Source organism: Ascidia mentula, chromosome 3 (genome assembly GCF_947561715.1).
Source record: "Ascidia mentula chromosome 3, kaAscMent1.1, whole genome shotgun sequence".
Lineage (NCBI taxonomy): Eukaryota > Metazoa > Chordata > Ascidiacea > Phlebobranchia > Ascidiidae > Ascidia > Ascidia mentula.
The window spans coordinates 15,559,773-15,582,778 of NC_138568.1; the positions used below are offsets into that span (position 1 = coordinate 15,559,773).

The window sequence follows — 23,006 nt, forward strand, 5'->3', positions numbered from 1 at the left end:
TTAGTATGTTTTCACTTCATCCAAGTATGTGAATCCCTTTTTTTCGTTCCTCTATAAAATGTTTTAAACTTGCAATGTAACTTACTTCGCGATGCCTTTAGAAGTCGCGGATCAACAAGGCACATGCCTTTGGGTCAGCCTAAAATTCAGCGACCGAATGAACTCTCGCAAGCTGATTCTTTCACAAGCTTGATAAATGAATTTGCTTTCGTGTTCTTTAGGGTTCAATAGTTTATGATTAGCGCAACATCTGTTTATTTTCAGGCCACTTGATTGTTTACACCAGGGGTTCCAAACCTGTGGTACGCGTACCACTAGTGGTACGTGGAGGTTTTTCAGGTGGTACGAGAGTGGCTTCCGTTTTTTTCACAAAAACCTGGATTCAAAAAAAATAAAAAAAATTTTCACGAAGCCTATTCTTATTGTTACGTCACTATCCCTGTTGTTTCGTACATTACGATCTTCAAGTCAAGAGTCTTGATAGATATCGTCTGCTCAGTAGATAGATTCAGTAGATTTCGGTAGATAACAGTATTTCAGAAGATAACAGATTCAATAGATAACAGTAGTGAGTGGATTCTATTGTTTTATAGTTTAAGCTACAAATAGCGTTGAACAATGCAGTTGTAAGCTAAAAATAGATCGGAATGAAATGTTTAATAACAGTTGCATATGAAGAAGTTTATGCTTCATAGTAGGCTAGTTCTATGAAAGTACCGACACAAGGCTAGTTCAATAACAGGAAGGTGAGCAGCGAAAATGCAAGAAACATGGAAAAGTTGTAACTACTATTTTGTTGCCAACTTTAGACTATCACATTTGTAGGTTTGACTATTTTGTATTTACTTTTGTCAATTTTTTTACTCAACCAGATCCAGCAGAAGAGTGCAGACACCTTTTGTCAAATTTTACCAAACTTTGTAAGAATTTGTGCTCAGCGGGTACACCCAATCACACTTAAGCTCACATCCTATATCTCAGAACACACCGACACACGAACGTTCATTGAAACAAACTTAGAGTCGGCAGAAGCGTAAAAACCTGCAATGTTGTGGTTAAATTTGTGGTTAATTTATTACAAATTGATGGAAAAATTTTATCATTGGTAACACTGCGGATTGGGGAGTCTTTCAGTTGGTTCTTGTATCCAAGTTTGATCAGGATTAATAAAATAATTTGGTAACGCCTGCAGCTTTACCCACAAAAATGCGCCTAAATCGTAGGCAATTCCCTATACGTTTTTACAAAAAGATTTATTGGCTTGTTTTATCTTTTCAATTTCTACAATAGTTTTGTCCCTGGTGCTGCATTCTTTGCACCAGGCGCTCGCAGGCACAGAGAAGGATTTAAAATGGACTGAGGATTGCGCAGCTGCATTTGTTGCGTCAAAACGAGCACTCACTACGTCTAACATGCTGCTTGTTCACCCTATAAGGCAGACGCGCCTACACGAATCACAACTGACGCTTCCGACTTTGCAGCCGATGCTTCGCAGGAGCAGTTTGACAATTTGGCTGCTGATGCATTGTCGAGGGTCAGTTTTAATGCCATTTCAACATCTGTGATTGATTTTACTCAGAGGGCACTCGCACAACGAAATAACAAGATTATTCATGAATTACGAACCTTTATCACGTCACTTAGGTTTTTGCGATGTACTTTTGTTTGGAACCGAACTGACAATTTTTTGCGATGTTTCTAAAGGCTATTCCCGTTGTGTGGTTCCCAATGCTTACCGTCGCCAAATTTACGACGCTGTTCACAATTTGTCGCGCAACTCTTGTGTCTTATCGTTTCATAAGGCATGGTTTGAACAACGGTGTTAGTAATTGGTTGCGCACTTGTTTACAATGCCAGAAAGCTGAAATCTATCAACATACCGCTGCTGCTTTTAGTTCCTTTGCACCACCGACCAGAAGGTTTGATAATACTCATGTTGACATCCCATTTGTTTGCGTGCATCGATCGGTTTACTCAATGGTACATTTCGCAAGAGCCAAGAACCTTTTATGGGTTTCGCGCTTCGGAACCCCACAAACCATCATGGCGGATGAGGGACGCCAGTTTGAATCAACACTCTGGGCGTCCAATCTTAACAAGTTACTAGATGCCCATCGGCAACGAACAACGTCCTACCACGCTCAGTGTAATGTATTGTAGAAAGAATGCACCGCCAGCTTAAAGCCGCGTTAAAAGCGCGCTTGACAACAAAGGATAGGTTTGATCATCTTCCCGTTGTATTACTCTGCATGAGATCAGCTTTAAAGTAATACATCGGGTGTTTCTGCCGCAGAGTTGGTGTATGGTGCTACACCACAATTGCCAGGCGAGTTTTCTACGTCTTCTAACGAACCCAAAGATCCAATGTAGTTTTTGTCAAAATTAAGAGATTCAATGCGGGACTTGCGACCGACTCCGACAACCTGGCACCGACATTCTCACAACAGGGTGGAAGGTCTATTGCGCAATTGCACGCATGTTTTTGTTCGAAACGGCGCACACCTAACACCTCAACAAATGTTGACCGGGCTTTAAATAACGTGCACGTTAGTTAATAAGGTACACGGACGTTATCTAAGTTACGCGTACAATAAGACGAATTATGACACTGATGGCCAACCATACGACATCGACCCGCTGTGTCGGATTGTCAATTTGCCTTTACGTTATCGTGCATGACTTGAAGATTGGTGGGGGGTATTGTAGCGTCTTTGCGACACACGCGACTTGCGACACACGTCTTAAACGGACGCAAAGCAGTTGTGTCTACAAATGGCGTGATTTTCGACGTGATTCACTGAGACATCTTCGCTAGATTTGTCGGATAGCTACAAGATAGTTCCTCAATCCAGACAGAAAGCAGCGTGACGGCGGTATCAAAATATCGTAAATTCACAAATGCGCGAAAGCATTTTCAACAGAACCACAAATCATAGTAAAGTTAATTATTACTGCTTGGAATGACCAGAAACTGTTACAAAAATTAATGAGATAATAGTTGTTTCTGTACAAAATGAGGATTATTAACATATAAGGTTAAATGTCACACATGGCGGTCACGCAGGGTCATACACACCAGCAAAATTTCAGCAAAACAAACAATAATTTGAAAACATTTCAAAACATGCTTGGCTAATATTTGTTACTTTGTACTGTCACGTTGAGCGAATGTTGGTGAAATAAACATTCACCTATTTTGCAAGTCCTTTGTTGTATTTATATCTTTCCAGAATAACCTTGATGACGTAATTTCTCGACCCTTGGTGATTTTCATTTGCATCGTTGTTTACTTGATGTGCTCTCTTGGTTTTAAGGTACTTTCCCCTGATCCATTTTACCAGTTTAAAAATGTTCGGAATAATGTTCATTGGTGGAGGAAGAACGTTTTCCCTTCGAATAAATCGAAGCCAAACTGCTGCCCGGTGAAGTTTCCATTCCACTTCAGCGTTGGCGCTCGTCTGTTCGTAACTTCGCGACATCATGGCAATCAACATGTTGATCAAAACAATGAGAACAACAACGTGATATACAGTCACAAGCGACCAAGCGAACCCTTCAGTTACGAAGTGTTTACCAGAAAGCGATATAAGAGACAGGTCTAGGTAGCCAAAAATTGTCCAATACAGGGACCGTAGTGAACTGCCGATATCAGTAAACAGAACACTGTTGTTGCAGTTGGGAGCAGTAGAATTGTTTGAAACACAAAGCAGTTGTCTTCCAGGATTTGTGCCATAATACCAATACAACTCACTGAGACTTAGAGCAAAAGCAACCACGACTAGTGCGAATATAAAAAGGAATTCGAGGATGTTGGTTACCATTCTGGCTAACGACAATTGCAGGGGGCCAAGTCTACGAATTGTTCTAATCGAATTAAAAACACGGAGACACACAAAGATATAAGCCCAAGAAAGCAGAGCTTCTGAAATAAGTTTAAGTTCGTTTGGTTCCCATTCATATCTCGGTGTTTTGATTACGTCATTGTTGTGTTGAAAAACATCCACTGCCCTGTTTAAACGAAAAGATTTAAAGATTATTTTGGACAGTCAACTAAATAACTAAAGAGTGTGCAACTTGCTGAATTACACGCCTTATGCGTTCAAAGAAGGGAATAAAATGTATTCAAAATCAACGGTGCCGAAAAACCAACAGCGATTTTCGCAAAGGAATGCAGTCCCTCTAAAAACCCATTTTAGGCATTGTAGGCACCGTAGGCACCGTAGGCACCGTAGGCACCGTAGGCACCGTAGGCACCGTAGGCACCGTAGGCACCGTAGGCACCGTAGGCACCGTAGGCACCGTAGGCACCGTAGGCACCGTAGGCACTACTACAATGTCTACTATGCCTACGATGCCAAGACTCAATACCTACAATGCCTAGACTCTATGCGTACAATGCCTAGACTCAAACTGGGTTCAAAACCGAAAATGCACAATCATGCTGCATAGCATTAAATGATATGTATACCAGTAATTTTGTCAAAACTGGTTTATATCTTAAATTGAGTGCAAATGGTTTGTCAGTGCTCTTCTGTCATCGCACTTCGGTGTAAGTAAATTTATAGCAAACTTACCTCAGTATGGCGGTAGTGCTTAGTAATGCAAGTTGTGTGATATCATTTAGATTCCACCAGTTCGAGAAGTATTTGGAAGGGCCGTGGATTTTCAATTCAACTAATTCTTGACTCCATTTTCCGATTACCCACAAGAGCATCAACCATTGAACTGGAGTAGGAGGAGATCCTTAAAATGCTTACCACGTGTAAATTAATTATCAAAGCGACAACATGGCGGAACAGTGCAATTTCCTCGGCATACCCAGATAATCGTTTTCAACAGATCGTGTTGCAACGTTGATGATCATCAAAACAACAAAGGATAAATCCGACATAAGGTGACAAGCAAATGCCACTGCTGGTTGCTTTATAAGCTCTGCAATAGTTTTTAGAAGGATCGAGTATTACAAAATATAGTTGTTCACATCGGGACTAAAATGGGAACTGCTTACTTCCAATCCAAACATTTGGGATGGTCAAATAAAACAGAGACAGAAAAGGAAAAAGCAATCCGACGAAAAAGTTGATTAAAATCCATTTAATCATATTTCCTTGGTGCATGTACCTTGCCCCCCTGTAGTTCATGTAATCGATGCATTGCTGAAAAAAAGCTCGCAATTACACTAGAAATAGACCTAGGATGGAATTGATTACAAACTTGTGTGTTGCTATGAGTTACAAACTGTAATAACCGCATGTCGACCGAACGGTCAAGAAGTTGCATCTTTTTACGTGACTTCGCATTATCATTTTGTTCACTTCCATCCTGGCGAATTTCAATGTCGTCGAAATCTTTAACAACTCTTCCCAATCGCTGTATGGGTCTTGATGTGTCCAGGTTTGCGACTTCACATTGAAAAAGGCAGAGCAGACCATCAGACGAGCGAATCTGTACAAACATTGTTTCTGCGTTTTATTTAAATACGGACCTTAATTGCAGATTACCTCATCTAAAAGAGCGCACATGTAACTTTCAACTTCACGTTCTAACTTGGCATAAAACTGACTGTGTGCTGGTTCCATTTTGGCATTTTCTCGTATTGTTGTTATCAAATCCATAGAATGTTGAAATGGATCAATACCAAACCTCTACACCCGGACCCAAAACCGTAAACATATTGCATCGCCAACAAAGAGTACCATAACTTTATTTAATGCTGTCTTTCCGATTACTTTATATTACCTCAGCGAGTACTGTAATATAGGCTGGGCTTGATTTTGCTTGACACATTATTTTCCTATCATTTGCCGATTCCCAGAAAACCTCGTCACATGTGTACTTTTCCTGTGCCAAATAATGGATGTAATTTTTAATTTTTTTTTCAGTCACACCCAAGGTTAAAAATAATCTTGAAACAGAACTGGATTGGCCGATGTCGCAACTCATGTAAGATTAACGAATAATCTGTTGAGTAGACTAGTATGGAACGCAGCTCCTACCTCCAGTTTATATCCATGCTCGATTAATAGTTTTAGAATGTAGTACTTGTTACAATGTGCAGCAAGGACAACCGGGCCGAATCCAGGAAAGTAGTAGTCGCTCGATGGAAGTGTGGGAGTCTGAATACCGCGTTTGTATTCAGATTCTAGAATTAGTTCGACGCCTTCCACGAAATCTTGCTTGATCGCATGCAACAGGGACCACTCTAAATTTGCCTGTTTTAAGACAAAAAAACTTTACACGTTTGTACTTGGCACAGAATTGTACATAATTTGCGTGTGCGTGTGCGTGTGCGTGTGCGTGTGCGTGTGCGTGTGTAAGTTATATGTATGTAACTTATGACCAATTCAAACCTCCTTTTCCAGAAGTAGTCTACAAGCTTTGACTGATCGGTTGTTGATGGCAATTCTAAGGGCTGTCCGTCCTTCTTGGTCAGTGTAATTTACATCGGGAATTATATTTTTCCCAGGCAGTAGATAACTAAAATTGATTTCTCCTTGTGTAGATGCAACATTCAGGCGATCTGCTTTCACATCCGCAATGTATTGATTGTTTTTCCTGAAGATGCAAAATTCTTGCAAAATAAAAAAAAGCTATGTTGTGGAATAATGTTGTCACTTACTTTTCCATTCTAGTTGTTTCATCGTCTTGATCCTCGTTCCCTCTAAAAGCTGTACTTTCACAAAAATATCGTTTGTTGTCTCCCGGTGTAAAGACAGGCGAAAGTATACGGTAAAGGCAAAATACTCTGGGATCGAATCCCTTCGTGTTTAAAACAGGCAAGTAAACGTAGTTAAGTGGTTTAGGTCAAAGCATTAAGCACACACGCTCTATTTCCAAATCCATGGTTTTGAAATGGTGATTTGCCAATTAATCAAACCAACAAACCTGAAATGCTCGAACCTGGTCTCAGGATTTGCGGTTCAGAAATTTTGTACTTCGGAGACCTTCCTGGTTTTGCTATTCTTGGCGGTTCATGAATTTCGGCAGAAATTGCAGAAGTTTCGTAAATAGGAACCATGTTACTTTGGAAATTTTACCTGCAAAACTAACTTGGACTATTCTTGTATTTCTTTTACAAGTCTGGAACACTTGCTGTTTTTGTAATCTGAAAATGAGTTACTTTGCAAATTGGGGCTATTTTCTCCATTTTGTCAGCACTAATAAGTAAAGCTTCCGCGCAGCAATCTCCACATTTCCTCGTCCGGTGACTATGTATATCACCAACGCACCGTGCGTCAACCTGTAAAATCAAAACATGACAATACATCTGTACTAAGTTGCAAAATAGCTTGTCACATGTAGTCTTTTTATCGATTCCCTCACAACAAACATGACACATAGTACCCACCCACTAACACAGTGGTGAGCTTTATTAAACCATGGTCTCTTCTTTTACGTTGTATCCCTAGCATACAAACATAAGATTAGTGGTGTTTGTCACTTATGACGTAATTTATAATGTAACATCAAATTTCAAGTTTTAATCCAACAAAGTTGAAATGTTATTGGTATGTAATCTTTACTTACAAGTTCCAACTCTACTGCGTATTTTTGCTTGAAATAGTCATGCTTTTTTAACAAGTGAGCACGCAGGATGCGTTGGTGTTATATGTATAGTTACCGGAGGTAGAGCTGTGGAAGTTGCTGCGTGGGAGCTGTAGTTATCGTCGCTGACTAAGTAGAGGAAATAGTTTGCAAAATAAACACATGCATTACATTACATTTGTTTGTATTATTTAGACTACTGAGTGGAAATGTGTGTAATACAGAACAAAAATTTTCCATTGCCGTAAACCTTTACTTACCTGCTGTACATTTTAAAAATTGCTTTAGAATGTATGTTGAACAGATGCATTCAAATAGGCATTGAGCTTTTTCGTAAGTGGTAAGTCGTCTTACTTTTTGACCACAACGGGAATAGAACCCAGGATATTCTATACACGAATCCCGATCACGTTTTCTGTAAGGTATATGTGTCGAGCGTTTGACCGATGTTGCTAATCACCGACGACCAGACATATGCACTGTAAAGGTGACAATGGGCCCTGCGACAAAGTAACTGCTGAAGGAACGTGTCGTCAGGGCTTAAGGGAACAAACTGGGAAAACTCTTGAAGGAAGTGCAAGGTTACTCTGGTTGTCGAAGCTGTGTGGTTCGATTCTGATAAGAAGTACAGCCATCTTCAATCGAAATCTATATTTTGCAATATACTGATGCTAGTACGGGGAAGACCAACAACGAAATACTTATGTCAGGCAAATGCATCGAAACCAACTCCAAGTGGGCGAGTATCTGTTCCTGATTTGTTTCTTTTGGTGTTCCTCAAATACTGTTGCGTAGTTTCAGTTTCTTTTGTTGTGATTACAGAATCTTGATATTAGTCACATCTCCGACATGTGTTGAGCTTGGGAAATGTACCTTTCCTTCGACATGCTTCGGCAGCCGATATTCCACACACATCACTTTTGTCAATTCTTAAGTTTGGGAGATCACCATTAAAAGTGAAAAACAAGCTGCTTATGCCTCATTTAAAAATCTTGCTCCAAAAGTAAATTGCAATACAAGTCCCGAACGACACCAAGCGTAGTTTGAGGGTAGATAAGTTTATCAAGTTTAATTTCAGCTTTTTGCGAATAAGAGCGACATCATGTGGAATAATAACGCGTACATGAGTTTGACTTATGACACGGTACGCGTGCGTCAATAAGCAGCACGTTTACTATTAGTGTACATGCACCTTAATAGGATACATTTCATGGCCAACCGTGTCATAAGTCAAACTCATGTACGCGTACCTAATTTACGAACCTGCAATTTATTAACGTGCTAATCTTAGGTAAAATTACTTGTACTGCTTATGGGCGTCGACATGCTCTTGTTTTCTGCTTTCACTCACGCAAATATCACTCATGTATCCATCTAGTGGACATCTGTAGTTCGCGCCGTTTACTTTGTTGTTAATCTAGACCAGTCCGGAATTATTTTTTGGCGCGACTAACAAAAATTAAGTACGATGACTGTACAAGTAGTTTTACCTATGATTATGACACTATCGGCCAACTTAACATGCCTGCACGTTACTAAGTTACGTTAAAAAATTGCATGTTCGCTAATTACGTACGCGTACATGAGACTTATGACACGGTTGAAATGTATCCTATTAAGGTGCATGTACACTAATATTGAACGTGCTGCTTATTAACGCGCGCGTATTTTATTATTCCACATGATGTCGCTCTTAATCCGAATTTGACACTGTTGGCCAGGCTTTAAATAACGTGCACGTTAGTTAATAAGGTACTCGCACGTCATCTAAAGTACGCGTACAATAAGACGACACTGATGGCCAACCATGCGACATCAACATCAAAACATCATAAATTCACAAATACGCGAAAGCATTGTCAACAGAACCACAAATCATAGTAAAGTTAATTATTACTGCTTGGAATGACCAGAAACAGTTACAAAAATAAATACTTGTTTCTGTACGAAATGAGGTTTATTAACATATAAGGTTAAATGTCACACATGGCGGTCACGCAGGGTCAAACACACCAGCAAAATTTCAGCAAAATAAACTTTAATTTGAAAACATTTCAAAACATGCTTGGCGAATATTTATGATAAACTTTGTGCTGTCACGTTGAGCGAATGTTGGTGAAATAAACATTCACCTATTTTGCAAGTCCTTTATTGTATTTATATCTTTCCAGAATAACCTTGATGACGTATTTTCTCGACCCTTGGTGATTTTCATTTGCATTATTGTTTACTTGGTGTACTCTCTTGGTTTTACGGTACTTTCCCCTAATCCATTTTACCAGTTGAAAGATGTTCGGAATAATGTTCATTGGTGGAGGAAGAACGTTTTCCATTCGAATAAATCGAAGCCAAACTGCCTCCCGGTGAAGTTTCCATTCCACTTCAGCTTTGGCGCTTGTCTGTTCGTAACTTTGTGACATCATGGCAATCAACATGTTAATCAAAACAATGAGAACAACAACGTGATATACAGTCACAAGCGACCAAGCGAACCCTTCAGTTACGAAGTGTTTTCCAGAAAGCGATATAAGAGACAGGTCTAGGTAGCCAAAAATTGTCCAATACAGTGACCCTAGTGAACTGCCGATATCTGTAAACAGAACACTGTTGTTACAATTTGAAGCAGTAGAATTATTTGCAACACAAAGCAGTTGTCTGCCAGGATTTGTGCCATAATACCAATACAACCCACTGAGACTTAGAGCAAAAGCAACCACGACAAGTGCGAATATGAAAAGGAATTCGTGGATGTTGGTTACCATTCTGGCTAATGACAATTGTAGGGGACCAAGTCTACGAATTGTTCTGATCGAATTAAAAACACGGAGACACACAAAGATATAAGCCCAAGAAAGCAGAGCTTCTGAAATAAGTTTAAATTCGTGTGGTTTCCAATCATATCTCGGTGTTTTGATTACGTCATTGTTGTGTTAAAAAAAATCCACTGCCCTGTTTAAAATGAAAGGATTTAAAGATTATTTTAGTCAGTCAACTAAATAACTAACAAGTGTGTAACTTGCTGAATTGCACGCCTGATGCGTTCAAAGAAGGGAATAAAATGTGTTCAAAATCAACGGTGCCGAAAAACCAACAGCGATTTTCGGAAAGGAATGCGGTCCCTCTAAAAAACCCATTGTAACGACGTTGCTTACATAATAATAAACCAACCTGAGACTGCGGGTACATTTGTTGGCACACCTCGAGCAGCTGTTGAAAATCGTCCCCAACCATGTAATGATAGTGATCAGCATGGCGTGAAACCAAGTCGTTCGTACCAAGAGTCAGAATGATAAAATCAACGTACTCGAACCTTTTCCGTACATGAATTCCTCCGCTCCATGGTTCAGTGTTTTCCCCCTGGAATAGAAATGACATTTAACGTAAAAAAGTTTACTTTTCGCCGATACCATCTGGGGGCAGGCAATGTTCCTCCCGTTGCTGTCGGTCACCAACAACACTGAAGGAAGTGGTGACCCCTCAGCACGGAGGTAACATGTCTACTTCCCGGACAATTCAACTTCATATTTATAGGGCGACGTTCTTCATCTCATGGTCCATTGCAGATTCGATCTTTGGTTGTCAAACACAGGACTGTCGTGGTTTGTTGAGAAATGTATTGGATACTGAGGTCGTCGGATATGGATGATGTCTCGGATAGCAGTTGGTTGATAACAAAACGTTTTGCAAGAATAATTTTCTGTAAAATGATCAATTTATCAATAAAACTGATCCCTTCAGGACAGATTGCATCGTTTTAAATAGTGCTTAACTACGTCTCCCAGTAGCTAACCACTTTTCACACCGTAACCACGTCTCCCGTAGTTAACTACGTGTTAACTACCTCAATTAGCAGACGGAAGGTATCATTTTAATTATTTATGATATTGATATATATAAGTATGAATGCACAACTACACAGATGTGCAGAGAAACACAAAAAAGCCTTGCTAAAAGTGCTACTGCGCGATCACTCCAGCAAACAAAATTTGATCGTTGCTGTCCTTTAGCGCAACATCCTCGCATGCAGCTTCCTTTTTGTCTATACGTAACCAAACACTACACAAATGAACGTGTTTTCGTAGGTTTTTTTCATTAATAAATGCAGCAAGCGTTTCAAATTCCAATCCTAGTCAATTAGCAGTTGACGTACAAGCTAAAACTAATTTATCAATGAAGCAGCCTTTGGGTGTGATGGTGGGGAAAATCTGCTGTTATCTTTATTATCGTTCAGTTCCATTTATTATTTGTGGTGTTGGCAAAAAGATTTTGACCTCAATTGCCAAGTGGACCAAAACCACATTACACGTGTAACGTAACATAATAGGTCGCAACAATACGGTTATGATCTTCGTATGTAACGTAACATAATAGGTCGCAACAATACGGTTATGATCTTCGTATATCTACTTAAAATATAAAGTTTCGTTTGGTTGCTTTCAGAGAGTTGATCTTAAACTCTGAATGTAGTCTTTAGAAATTGTGTTGCGTTTGTCGTTCTGACCACGACCTCAATGCGCCATGCAATACACGGCAAAGGATGGATGGAGTCGGATGGGCTGAAACTTAAATTAAGATTATTGTTGTCGAATATATTTGTGTATGGCGTTGAACTAGTCAAATATATATCTAGAAAATGGGACTATCTTTATATGCAGCCTTTTATTTTTACTATTTATATTTTTTTTCATCAGTTGATTTCACACTATGAAAAATTTTACCAATGATTTCGCACTTTATCCAAATAACCCTACACACAATTCTTTTCTCGAGTGAAACGTTTTTTCCTCGACAAATTTTGAACAAATCTCCTTTAATGGAATGCGCGTCCATTTTCTTAATTAAGGTTACGTCATGATCACATTTTGTAACAAAACTCCTAAAACAATATGTTGGCAAATCCTTTTTTAGCATTTCCGAATCCTTTTTTTATAGTTTTTATGTCTTTCATAGGATTTGTGAACTTTATAGACTGATCACTTGACCATGACCTACGCGTACGCTACTAGAGTGGAACTTATGAAAAAATATTTATTGGAGTGGAACTTATGAAGAAAGAATTAACACCTGCAAAAATGTCGACAAATGAAGTTAGAGTTGCAATTAAATGATAATATGTTGTAATATTTCTGATGCAATTCTTAATTACATTACATTCATTTAATTGGTAATGTTTGTCAAAAAAAAAAGTCGACATTTAACAATATACAGCCTGTTGTTGTTAATGCCTCAAGATCGTCACGACGCCAATTCACAGATAAACTTTATTTCTGAAATTTGGGCAGAAATTCCCCGTGGATCAGTTTTAGGAAGGAACGCTTTGCTTGGCTGCTTTCAGATAAGCGGCCACTTAGCCAAATACGTTAATATTTGCAAACACGGAGGTTGCTTACTTGGATTTGACCGCGCAGTACGTTTACCACAGTATTTTCGTGGTTGTCTACAAAAGTCTGTAGCCATGCATTTTACCATAATACCCTATATAACGTGCCCAACCCACTCTTACATTTTTGTGCGAACGTTCATAGATCTCGATTGTCTGGTAACATTATGCTGCTCTTATTTATATTACAATAATTTATGTTAATAATTACTCATTTTCACGAAACAGAACCATTGAAATCGTTGTAAAGTGTGGCACATTATCGGAAAACCACAAAATTTTCGCCTGAAGTCAATGAAACAGATAATGGTTTTGGGGTTATATGTGCATTTACATTTAACACAACGAATATCTACAAACCAAAAGCGTTCTCCTGGTACTTAAGTTTCTGAAGTTGTTTATTCGAAACCGACGTTTCGTCTTCCATCCGGCGAGACTTCCTCAGGGTTATGTCAACATACTGCATCAAGCGCATAAACACTAAAAACTCAATAAAAAACGTAAGAAACACAAGAAAAAAGGGAATAGATAACATTGGCACCGCTTGTGTCAACACGTGACCAGGTGTGTAGCGGGGCGTAACACTTACAACAAGTTGTTGTAAACTGCTGGAAAGTGCACACATTGCTCCTTGTCATTCACGCAATGGTTGTTCTTGTGAATTCGGAGCGTCTCCAGGAATAGACGTTTTGTGTGATCCTCCTCCATCTCTAGACTCCACATTCACAAGAACAACCATTGCGTGAATGACAAGGTGCAATGTGTGTACTTTCCAGCAGTTTCCTATAGGAGGGTCGGCATTTTCCTCGCTCCGTTTTTTTGCGATTTTGATAATTCTTGAAAAATCCTGGCATTAGAGGCGGAGCGATCTTCGCATTCCGCTTCTGACGATTTTTGACATTAGTGAAAAATCCAGAAGAAGGCTGTCTGTTTCAAATCTTCTACTATCTGCTGCACTGCTATCTTCGCCATTGGAACATAACCACAGTCCACACAACAGCAACAGTAACAGTAACACGACTTATGCTTTGTTGGATTTCATTTCCATTTTTGTCAACTTTGAGAAAACTCGAAACATTGGTGGGCAATCAACGTCAGTATGAAGTTTATTTAATGAAATAAATAATAACAGTGGCTTGTAATACTTAAAGTTTCTGTTATAAAATAATAACATGCCAAGCTTAAGGTAAGTATGGGACGCAAGTTTCAGACTTTTAGACCAAAAATCGACGTTACAAAACGATAAAATTATCTTCAACACTAAAGACTTCGAGAGGCGCGACAACCTCTCACTACCCCACCTGGGGAGAGAAATGCACACAAGGTTCTTGTCTTAAACATTAAAAAAGGTAAAAGGCATTGACGTAAACATGCGATAAGGCGTGTCGATGCGCAAAAATAGAGGAAACTATCTCATGACTAGTACCCCAAAAAGGCGACTCAAGGGGCCTTGAAGCTAATTACTTGTGTGGTGAAAAAGATCTGCTGTATGTTAATTGATTGCCTATTTTCTAAGTTAAAGTACCGGAAATTCCAGATAGAGATTTCCGTTCATCCAAAATCGCCACAATATGTGCCGTCTTGTTGTGAAATTGGTCGAGCAAAATAATTTTAGTTTGTTACCATCCTTTACCTCCAAGCGGTAAATTGTCACTTTTCTTGTATTTTTTTGTCACTGTCAATCACAATAACGAACCATGTGCAAAGTTGCTTGAAAATTTTCTTGAGAAATGTAGAATCCAACAAAAAACAAAGAAAAATGTTACAATCGCTATTAAAAACATTTTCATTGGTGATTAGATTAAACATTCCCTGTAACCTTAGTGCACATTAATGATACAAATTGCATTAATATGTTGTGGTGCGGGATCTGTTTGCTTTTTGTAAATACTAAACTACAATCTTAACAAAAAGGTTGCAAGAACCATTTGACGAAAACAACTGCTAAGATTCAATGATTTTCTCGGGTAGAATTAATAGTATCTTAGAACAGTTGTACTGGACGCCAATATGTCCGTAGCAGAGTAGTTTGTGGCAGCGAAGGGATTTTGTTACTGCTGGCTTGGGGTCAATCCAGCAGTACTTGACACGATATTTTTGGTTTAGCCTATCAGCTCACGTTGGCAGTCGACCTTGACCAAAACGCGAGCTGAATGTGAACCAGAAGAAGTGCATTTTTTTAAGTTATAAGGTAAAACCTAAATGCTCTAATATCACTGAAATTTTCATTGCCGCAATGAAACACATATTTTCAATAAATTACTGATAAGTTGTCTACTCTAAATCATTTGATTTGTGGCAAAATTTATATAACGCAACAGCATTTTGTTGCTGTTTTAGCCACAATGCTATATATGTGATCTGTTTTGTATCAAACAACGTGAAATGTAAGCTTTTTGTTGCTTTTCGACAACAATAATTTTCCTAATTCTTACAGCAGGTCAAAGGATTATTATATGGACAAGTTTGTGGAGGTAAACGGAATTCCGCATCTGTCATGCATACCTTCTGTTTCACATCGATAGACATATGCTAGAAACAAGACAAATTTCTTTTGAGTAAAATTGGGATAAATATTGCTGGCAACAGTAATTTAAACAAACAATCAAAATTTTTCTGCGTGAAATGATTTGACGTTTGAAAACTCCATGATCAAAAATTTTCGTCCGCGCAGAAGGTAGGGTCACATTCCGTCTGTCAAATCTGTCTTCACGCTTACTGGTGCGTTAAACTCAATGTTTGGTCCCGATAAGACCGTGACCTTCTGCTATCCCTGTTTTGTCGGATTGTTTTTTTCGTTTTACATGACTTTGACATGGTTTTGTATAATGCTATATGATTTTTATAGCTAAATCTAAGGGCAATTACCTTCCATTGAATTATTCCACGAAAAATATTTCGAACCAATGTTGCTTCAATTAAGAGGCTTTAACCTGGGCAAAATATTAACTACGATATGTGTGGTTTCCTACAAGCAATTGTTGACATTTCGTCAGGCTTTTGCGAAGTGCTGATCAATAAAAATGACAAAGTTTTGCCTGGTTGCTTCCTGGTAAATCGGACACAAAGCAGAGAATGCATTTTTTCGCAAAGTAGGATAGCCTATTATTATGGTACTTAAAGACCCAGCTTGTGAGGAAGTCGGGTTTGGCAGCTCGTATTTGTGGTTGTGCATTTGACCATGACCTCGATGCGCCCTGCACCAGAACAATAGAGGGGTAAGCATGGGCTGAAAATAAACTAGCGCTATAAAAAATTGAATCCCCTCAACAACTTTTCACAGCAAATGAAGACAAGAGAAAACGGATAAGATGTGTGTCTGTATGTGTACATTTTTCTTTTATAACCTCCTTGATTGGTTGTTACAGATACTAGTGATTTTCTACTGACGTAGCGGTTGTAATCCCTATTTTCTCTGGATTTTTTTTTTGATTAGTTTGGACAAATTTATCTATGGCTTTAAAATAAGGAGCTTTCAACAACATTATTGGTTTCATTTTTTGTACTTTTATTCCGTCTGGTATACTGGATGTGGCGATAAATACATCTAGGCAGGTGGCTTGAAACCAATAAATATGTTATGATAACCCTACGTCATTAAACCAATTAAACCTAATCTAGTAGTAAATCTATTTGTGTTGAAAATCATTTCATTGCGTATTTTTAAACTTTTGTGCCAAAAAGGTTGGCTAAGTCTATAACGTTAGAAAAAAAGAGGGTTCGTGTCGTTCTATGTTAACATTATTTATCCTGAAGCGGTGCGACAGTACAAATGGCTTGAGTGTTCAAAGAATTCTGGTTCACATTAAGCTCGCGTTCAAGTCACGGTCGACTGCCAACGTGAGCTGACACACCTAAAAATTTGGTGTCAAGGACTGTTGGGCCAACGCCAAGGCAGTAACCACAAAATATCTTCGCCACCACAAACTATTACGATACGGGCCTGTCGCACCAGTATATGTGGTCCTAAGATAGGTTCCGACTTTTATTTTTACTCAAGAAAAGCATTGAACCATAGAGTTTTTGGACAAATAGTTCTCACAACCCTTTGTGATATCGATGTATATCGATATTTTTTGGGGGGTACTAGTCATATATTTTGGGGTACTAGTCATGCAGGGGTTTCCTCTATATGTGCACGTTAACACGCTCTATCGCTAATTACATCACTGTGTGTTTTTTTATGTTTAAGGCTACAACCTTGAGTGCATTTCTCTCCCCAGACGAGATACCGAGGTGTTGTCGCGCCTCTCGCAGCTTTTAGTGTTGGTTTCTGTTGAAGTTTTTTTCGTGGGTCTCGCAGTCGGACAAATGTATTCTATATTTACTCTTAAGCTTGGTTTTTACTTTAAATGTTATTCTTTCAAAACAGAAATTGAGAGTATTACAAGGCACAGTTAATATTTCTTTCATTAAATAAACTTTATACTGACGTTGATTGCCCACCAATGTTTCGAGTTTTCTCAAAGTTGACAAAAATGGAAATGAAAGCCAACAAAGCATTAGTCGCGTTACTGTTACTGTGTGGACTGTGGTTATGCTCCAATGGCATAGATAGAAGTGCAGTTAATAGCCATATAATGTCCTACATATCAATAAAATGTCGTTGGCCATCACGACGTCAATTTACAGATAAACTTTGTCTCAAAAATTTGGGCACAAACTTCTCGGGAATCAGTTTAAGGATGAAACGTTTCGTTTGAATGCTCTTTTTTCAAGCATGGTGGCGTGTTATAACTGTGGTTGGTGACATAGGTTTGACCGCGCAGTACTTTTGGCAGCACGGAATTTTTGGTTTTGTCCACACATATGTAGTTGTGCATTTGACTATGATCTTATTAATGTGTAAAAACGTTAGTGTCATTCTAAGTCAGTCTTATACACCCACATGTAGTGGAAACAATTTCCTGGGAAATTCTCTTAAACATCCATGTTGGTGAAATTGTAAAACCCATACAGAGGGTATAATTTTATTACCTCTCTGCAAACGTTTTACACAAATATTGATCCGATTAATTGTTTATTAGTAACAAACATTATCAACAGAGTTGCAAAGTTTTGAAAATTGCTATAATATTTAAAGCTTTCATAAAATTTGGGTTACATTGCACGATGCGAAACTAGTTGCGGTTTCTTGGCACTTGCTTTATGTAAGATGAGAAAATATTTATTTAAATCAATATGGTGGCCATGAAAAACATCTAAACAAACTTTTACTGTACTCTCTGTTGAAGAGTGAGCCGCAAAATGGTGTTAGTATTCTATTTACACATTTGTACAAAAAAAATTGGTTATTCCCATTCTTTTTGAACAGCAGGTCGAACATTTTATTTTTCAACACTGCTTTTCTGACGATTCTGCACGTAGTGTTTAAATCCTGGTGGTGGTGACTGGTGTCTTTTCATTCTCTTTAGGCGATTTTCAGCATTACTGGTGAATCCACCTAGATTTTGTAAATTACTGGTTAATTTGCCATCATTTTGAATATTACTGGTGAATTTACATAGGTTATGAATACTACTGGTTAATTTACCTCCAGGAGGCGCTCTATTTTCAATATCCCTTTTATGACGATTTTTAAAATGTTGTTTAAATCCTGGTGGTGGTGACCGGTGTCTTTTCATTCTCTTTAGGCGATTTTCAGCATTACTGGTGAATCCACCTAGATTTTGTAAATTACTGGTTAATTTACCTCATTTGAATACTACTGGTTAATTTACCTACATTTTGAATACTATTGGTTAATTTACCTACATTTTGAATACTACTGGTTAATTTACCTACATTTTGAATACTACTGGTTAATTTACCTACATTTTGAATACTACTGGTTAATTAACCTACATTTTGAATACTACTGGTTAATTTACCTACATTTTGAATACTACTGGTTAATTTACCTACATTTTGAATATAACTGGTGAATTTACCTACAGGAGGCCCTCCATTTTTCATATCCCTTTTACGACGACTTTCAAAATGTTGTTTAAATCCTGGTGGTGGTGACCGGTGTCTTTTCATTCTCTTTAGGCGATTTTCAGCATTACTGGTGAATCCAGCTAGATTTTGTAAATTACCGGTTAATTTGCCATCATTTTGAATACTACTGGTTAATTTACCTACATTTTGAATACTACTGGTTAATTTACCTACATTTTGAATATAACTGGTGAATTTACCTACAGGAGGCCCTCCATTTTTCATATCCCTTTTACGACGACTTTCAAAATGTTGTTTAAATCCTGGTGGTGGTGACCGGTGTCTTTTCATTCTCTTTAGGCGATTTTCAGCATCACTGGTGAATCCACCTAGATTTTGTAAATTACTGGTTAATTTACCTACATTTTGAATATAACTGGTGAATTTACATAAGTTTTTATTATAACTGGTGAATTTACCTATAGGAGGCACTCTATTTTCCATATCCCTTTTACGACGATTTTCAAAATTATGTTTGAATCCAGAACTGGGAGAAAACATTTGATTTTTGGCATTCCTTTTCTGGAGATTCTTTATGTAACCATTAATTCCACCGAGAAGCCCGCGATTTTCTGCATTACTGTCTTCACCATTGGAACATAACCATAATCCACACAACAACAACATGACTAACGCTATGTTGACTTTGCTTTCCATTTTCGATCAAATTGCAACAGGTCTACTAGAAAAGCCCTTTCATCCAAACTTCGCAAAATGAACAGGTGTGGCGTCGAAACGATCTTTATAAATGGACGAATTCGGGTCTTAACTGTCCTTTTGCGCCACCTAGTAACCTTTCACATTTTTTCGTTCAATTCGTATCTTATGTATACAATTTAAAAAATATCAAAAAATTTTCTTGTGAAAAGACAACTTAACTCCATTTTCTCTTTTGTTTTCCGTTCCGTTAGCGCATGTTTCGATTACAGTCAAATGCACAACCGCAAAGCTAAAACATTTTTATTTTATAAGCACTACCGGTTTAACATCGCAGTTACCCAACCATAAATGCAACAACGAATAGGTTATTATATACTTTGAACTGTGTGCGTTAACAATTCGTTTCTGTTTGCCTAATACAGATGTTTCTATGACCTATTGGTGTTTGACTCCCTAGCGATGTGTACCAAGCTTTAGCCCAGCATTACCAAGCAATTATTCTGAAGCAGTTTATCTAAATTAATTTGTAATTTCAAAGCTTAAAAAGCTAAAGATTGCATCGGCGATTTACAGCTGAAATAGGTCAAGCGCCCGACCCATATACCAAGAAGAAAACCTGATCGGGATTCGTGACGTTACAGTTACCTAAATAATGTAAATGTATTTTCTTTCAGGGTATATATTCACATTAACTTGTATTCCGTAAAATTAGCAACTGTTTTCTATGATAGTATTTGGACAAGTAGGGTAAATAAACGATATCATTGCATCAAGAAAAAATTGTTTTAATTCCAGTACGCTCTTCTCGACATAATCGTCATGTGGATTTTTTATTTTCCTATTTACCCTTTTTTGACAATTCTGTGTTTAGTCATTAAATCTAAGTTGTGCTAATGCGCAAACCCTTTTTTTTGTCATTTTTATAAACAATACAGTAATGTTTATTTAATATAACAATAACAATAACAATAACAATAACAATAACAATAACAATAACAATAACAATAACAATAACAATAACAATAACAATAACAATAACAATAACAATAACAATAACAATAACAATAACAATAACAATAACAATAACAATAACAATAACAATAACAATAACAATAACAATAACAATAACAATAACAATAACAATAACAATAACAATAACAATAACAATAACAATAACAATAACAATAACAATAACAATAACAATAACAATAACAATAACAATAACAAGTACAAAATTTAAAGTTGAAATATTGGGATCTACCCAAAACTGCAGATGCAGGCCTAGCGATCACTGTAACTTATTTAATAATGCTAAAAAAAGCAGCAGCAGTAGCTTTTTACTACAGGATCAGTCTGGCTTATAATCAGGAATATATATTTCGCCCCATGGGCATCTTCAGTTCCTGCAGTAAACATAATAAATGATTTTAAAAACGTCTGAAAAACAACAACAGTAAAGAAAGGTCTAGTAATGAAAAACCACAACTTCGACCTCTTGCAATGCTACTGTGCCAAGGCAAAACACTGAGTTACCACCCTTGCATGAAAAGGCAAGAGAATTGCGCTCACTGTGGAGAAACAAAATCAGACGCGGGTGAAGATAAGGAACGCGCCGATAAGACGAACTGCGTGAAACCACCTTGAAAGCACACACGAAAAACATAGAGCCATTGAAACGACTAAAAGCAATTAAAAGAGGATCTGAAAAAGCATTAACGCACCCTAGGCAATATCATTTTCTGTATGATAATGGTGGTACCGGTAAGGTGAAGCCACTTTGCCTCGCACAATCTAAATCCCGAAAATGTGGTTGTTCTACAAAAATTATACAAAAACAATCCGCAATGTTCGGTCGATTAACGAAAGTGGACTTGTACTGGGTTGCATAAGGCTTTAGCAAAGCTACGTTGTCATCCCCTTTGTCAATGTAAAAGCTCCTCCACTTTGCTCTCTGGCCACGCCATCTGACGGCGAAACAATATTTAGTTTGGCCCACGTATTTATTTCCACACATCGTGCACACGGCCATAATTCTGGCAAGTCAACTTTTGTAGGAGGTTTGTTGTGCTGATCTGGAGGGTGATATAGGACATTGCTGGAACCATGTCTTTCCCTTTTCCGTGGCACCTACATAAACTGCAATGCCCAGAAGGGCCAGAACTGCCTTGAACAGTAGTTTGTTCTTCAGAAAGTGCAATTCGCTTGTAGTTTGTTAATATACAGGATAGTGTCGGTGGTCTTTTGTAGGCGATCATGGCACTATGCTTAAGTGTTCTTTCTTTTTCTGTAAGCTTGATAAGTTTAGGAAACCACGTAGCCTACACGCAGGTATCGTTTTTTTTGTGTGCAGTGCGGGTAGTTGGGTTCGTTTAATCTTCTATCCACTGCAATGCCTTCGTTATACCCAGTCCGACAACGTGTTAGGGGAAGTGTGATTGAATACATTTACGTTGCAATCTTTGTAGGCTGTCGCGGAAATCCTCTTTGCGTTCATTCGTCCTACGGAGTCTGATAGCCTTACCCTTTACGATCGCCCTGTAGACCGACAGGGGGTGGTGTGAGGCACCGTGGAGGAACTCCCGGTGTGCTGCAGTTGCCTTCGTGAAATCTTAAATAACAAACCCGAATGGATGGTCTGAGCTTGTGACATGCTTCACATCTAAAAACTCCAATTCTTCTCCAGCATCCGCAGTACAAATGGTGCGAAAAGGTAATTTTAAATTATGTTATGCCAGTGCTTTCCCCACAGATGATTGAATGCTGCGGTTGACAGCTTTTCCACCTGCTATCCAAATTATGTCGTCTATATACCTTTTAAAAAATTCTAACTTCTTGGTTTTAATAAAAAAAAAATTCACAAACCTGTTTAATTGTGATTTTTCTCACTGTTTGCTTTCACTACCAATTCTTTTTATGTTTTCTGTGCGCCAGTTTCAGCAACTTTTGTGTTTCGCTTCATTGTTTTCCTTATCCATTATAATTGTGCACTAAATGACGTCAGATATTTTTGTCGGTAAAACCTTTCGGTTTGGCGTCATCGTGCCTACCTCACCGGCTTGATTTAATAAACGTAGCGAAGTTTACTTCAAGGCTTTGAATATTAGTATGAGGGTCAAAAAACTTATTACAAGAGCGAGCACCATATCGTCAATTTGAGAAAGAAAAAATTAGTCACAAAATTAGCAATACTCTAAGTTGAGTTTTTGCATTAATTTTCGGACGTGAAATATTGTGCCTACATTTCGTCAGGACTGCGGAACAAGTAGATCTATTTGATATTCAGCCTCACGACACTTCAAAGGCGACTCACAGGAATGTTCCCTGTAATGCTTTGCTCAAGAAGGCTCGCCACCAAATCAGAAAACGAACGGTTATTTACTTGGAACAGTCGATTAATCACGATAGTCTTGATAACAATGACAACATCAGAAGACAGTTTTTT

The 23,006-nt window shown here is 38.1% G+C and overlaps 2 protein-coding genes and 1 pseudogene across 2 annotated transcripts; all 3 read right to left on the minus strand.

Annotated features, from left to right (window-relative positions):
- Positions 1-3,191: 3,191 nt before the first annotated feature.
- Positions 3,192-7,018, minus strand: LOC145895743 (short transient receptor potential channel 4-like; annotated as a pseudogene).
- A 2,659-nt stretch (positions 7,019-9,677) lies between these two features.
- LOC145895744 (short transient receptor potential channel 4-like) lies at positions 9,678-10,307 on the minus strand. Its single transcript, XM_082984525.1, has one exon. It carries the CDS (start codon positions 10,305-10,307, stop codon positions 9,678-9,680), a length of 630 nt encoding a protein of 209 aa, XP_082840651.1.
- Positions 10,308-18,169: 7,862 nt separating this feature from the next.
- Positions 18,170-19,567, minus strand: LOC145895357 (uncharacterized). The gene is made up of 5 exons (XM_082984153.1): positions 19,324-19,567; positions 19,105-19,233; positions 18,856-18,984; positions 18,459-18,587; positions 18,170-18,368 (listed from the first exon to the last, which is right to left on the minus strand). The coding sequence occupies exons 1-5, from the start codon at positions 19,559-19,561 to the stop codon at positions 18,253-18,255; spliced, it is 741 nt and encodes a 246-aa protein (XP_082840279.1). The 5' UTR covers positions 19,562-19,567; the 3' UTR covers positions 18,170-18,252.
- Between the last annotated feature and the right edge of the window lie 3,439 nt (positions 19,568-23,006).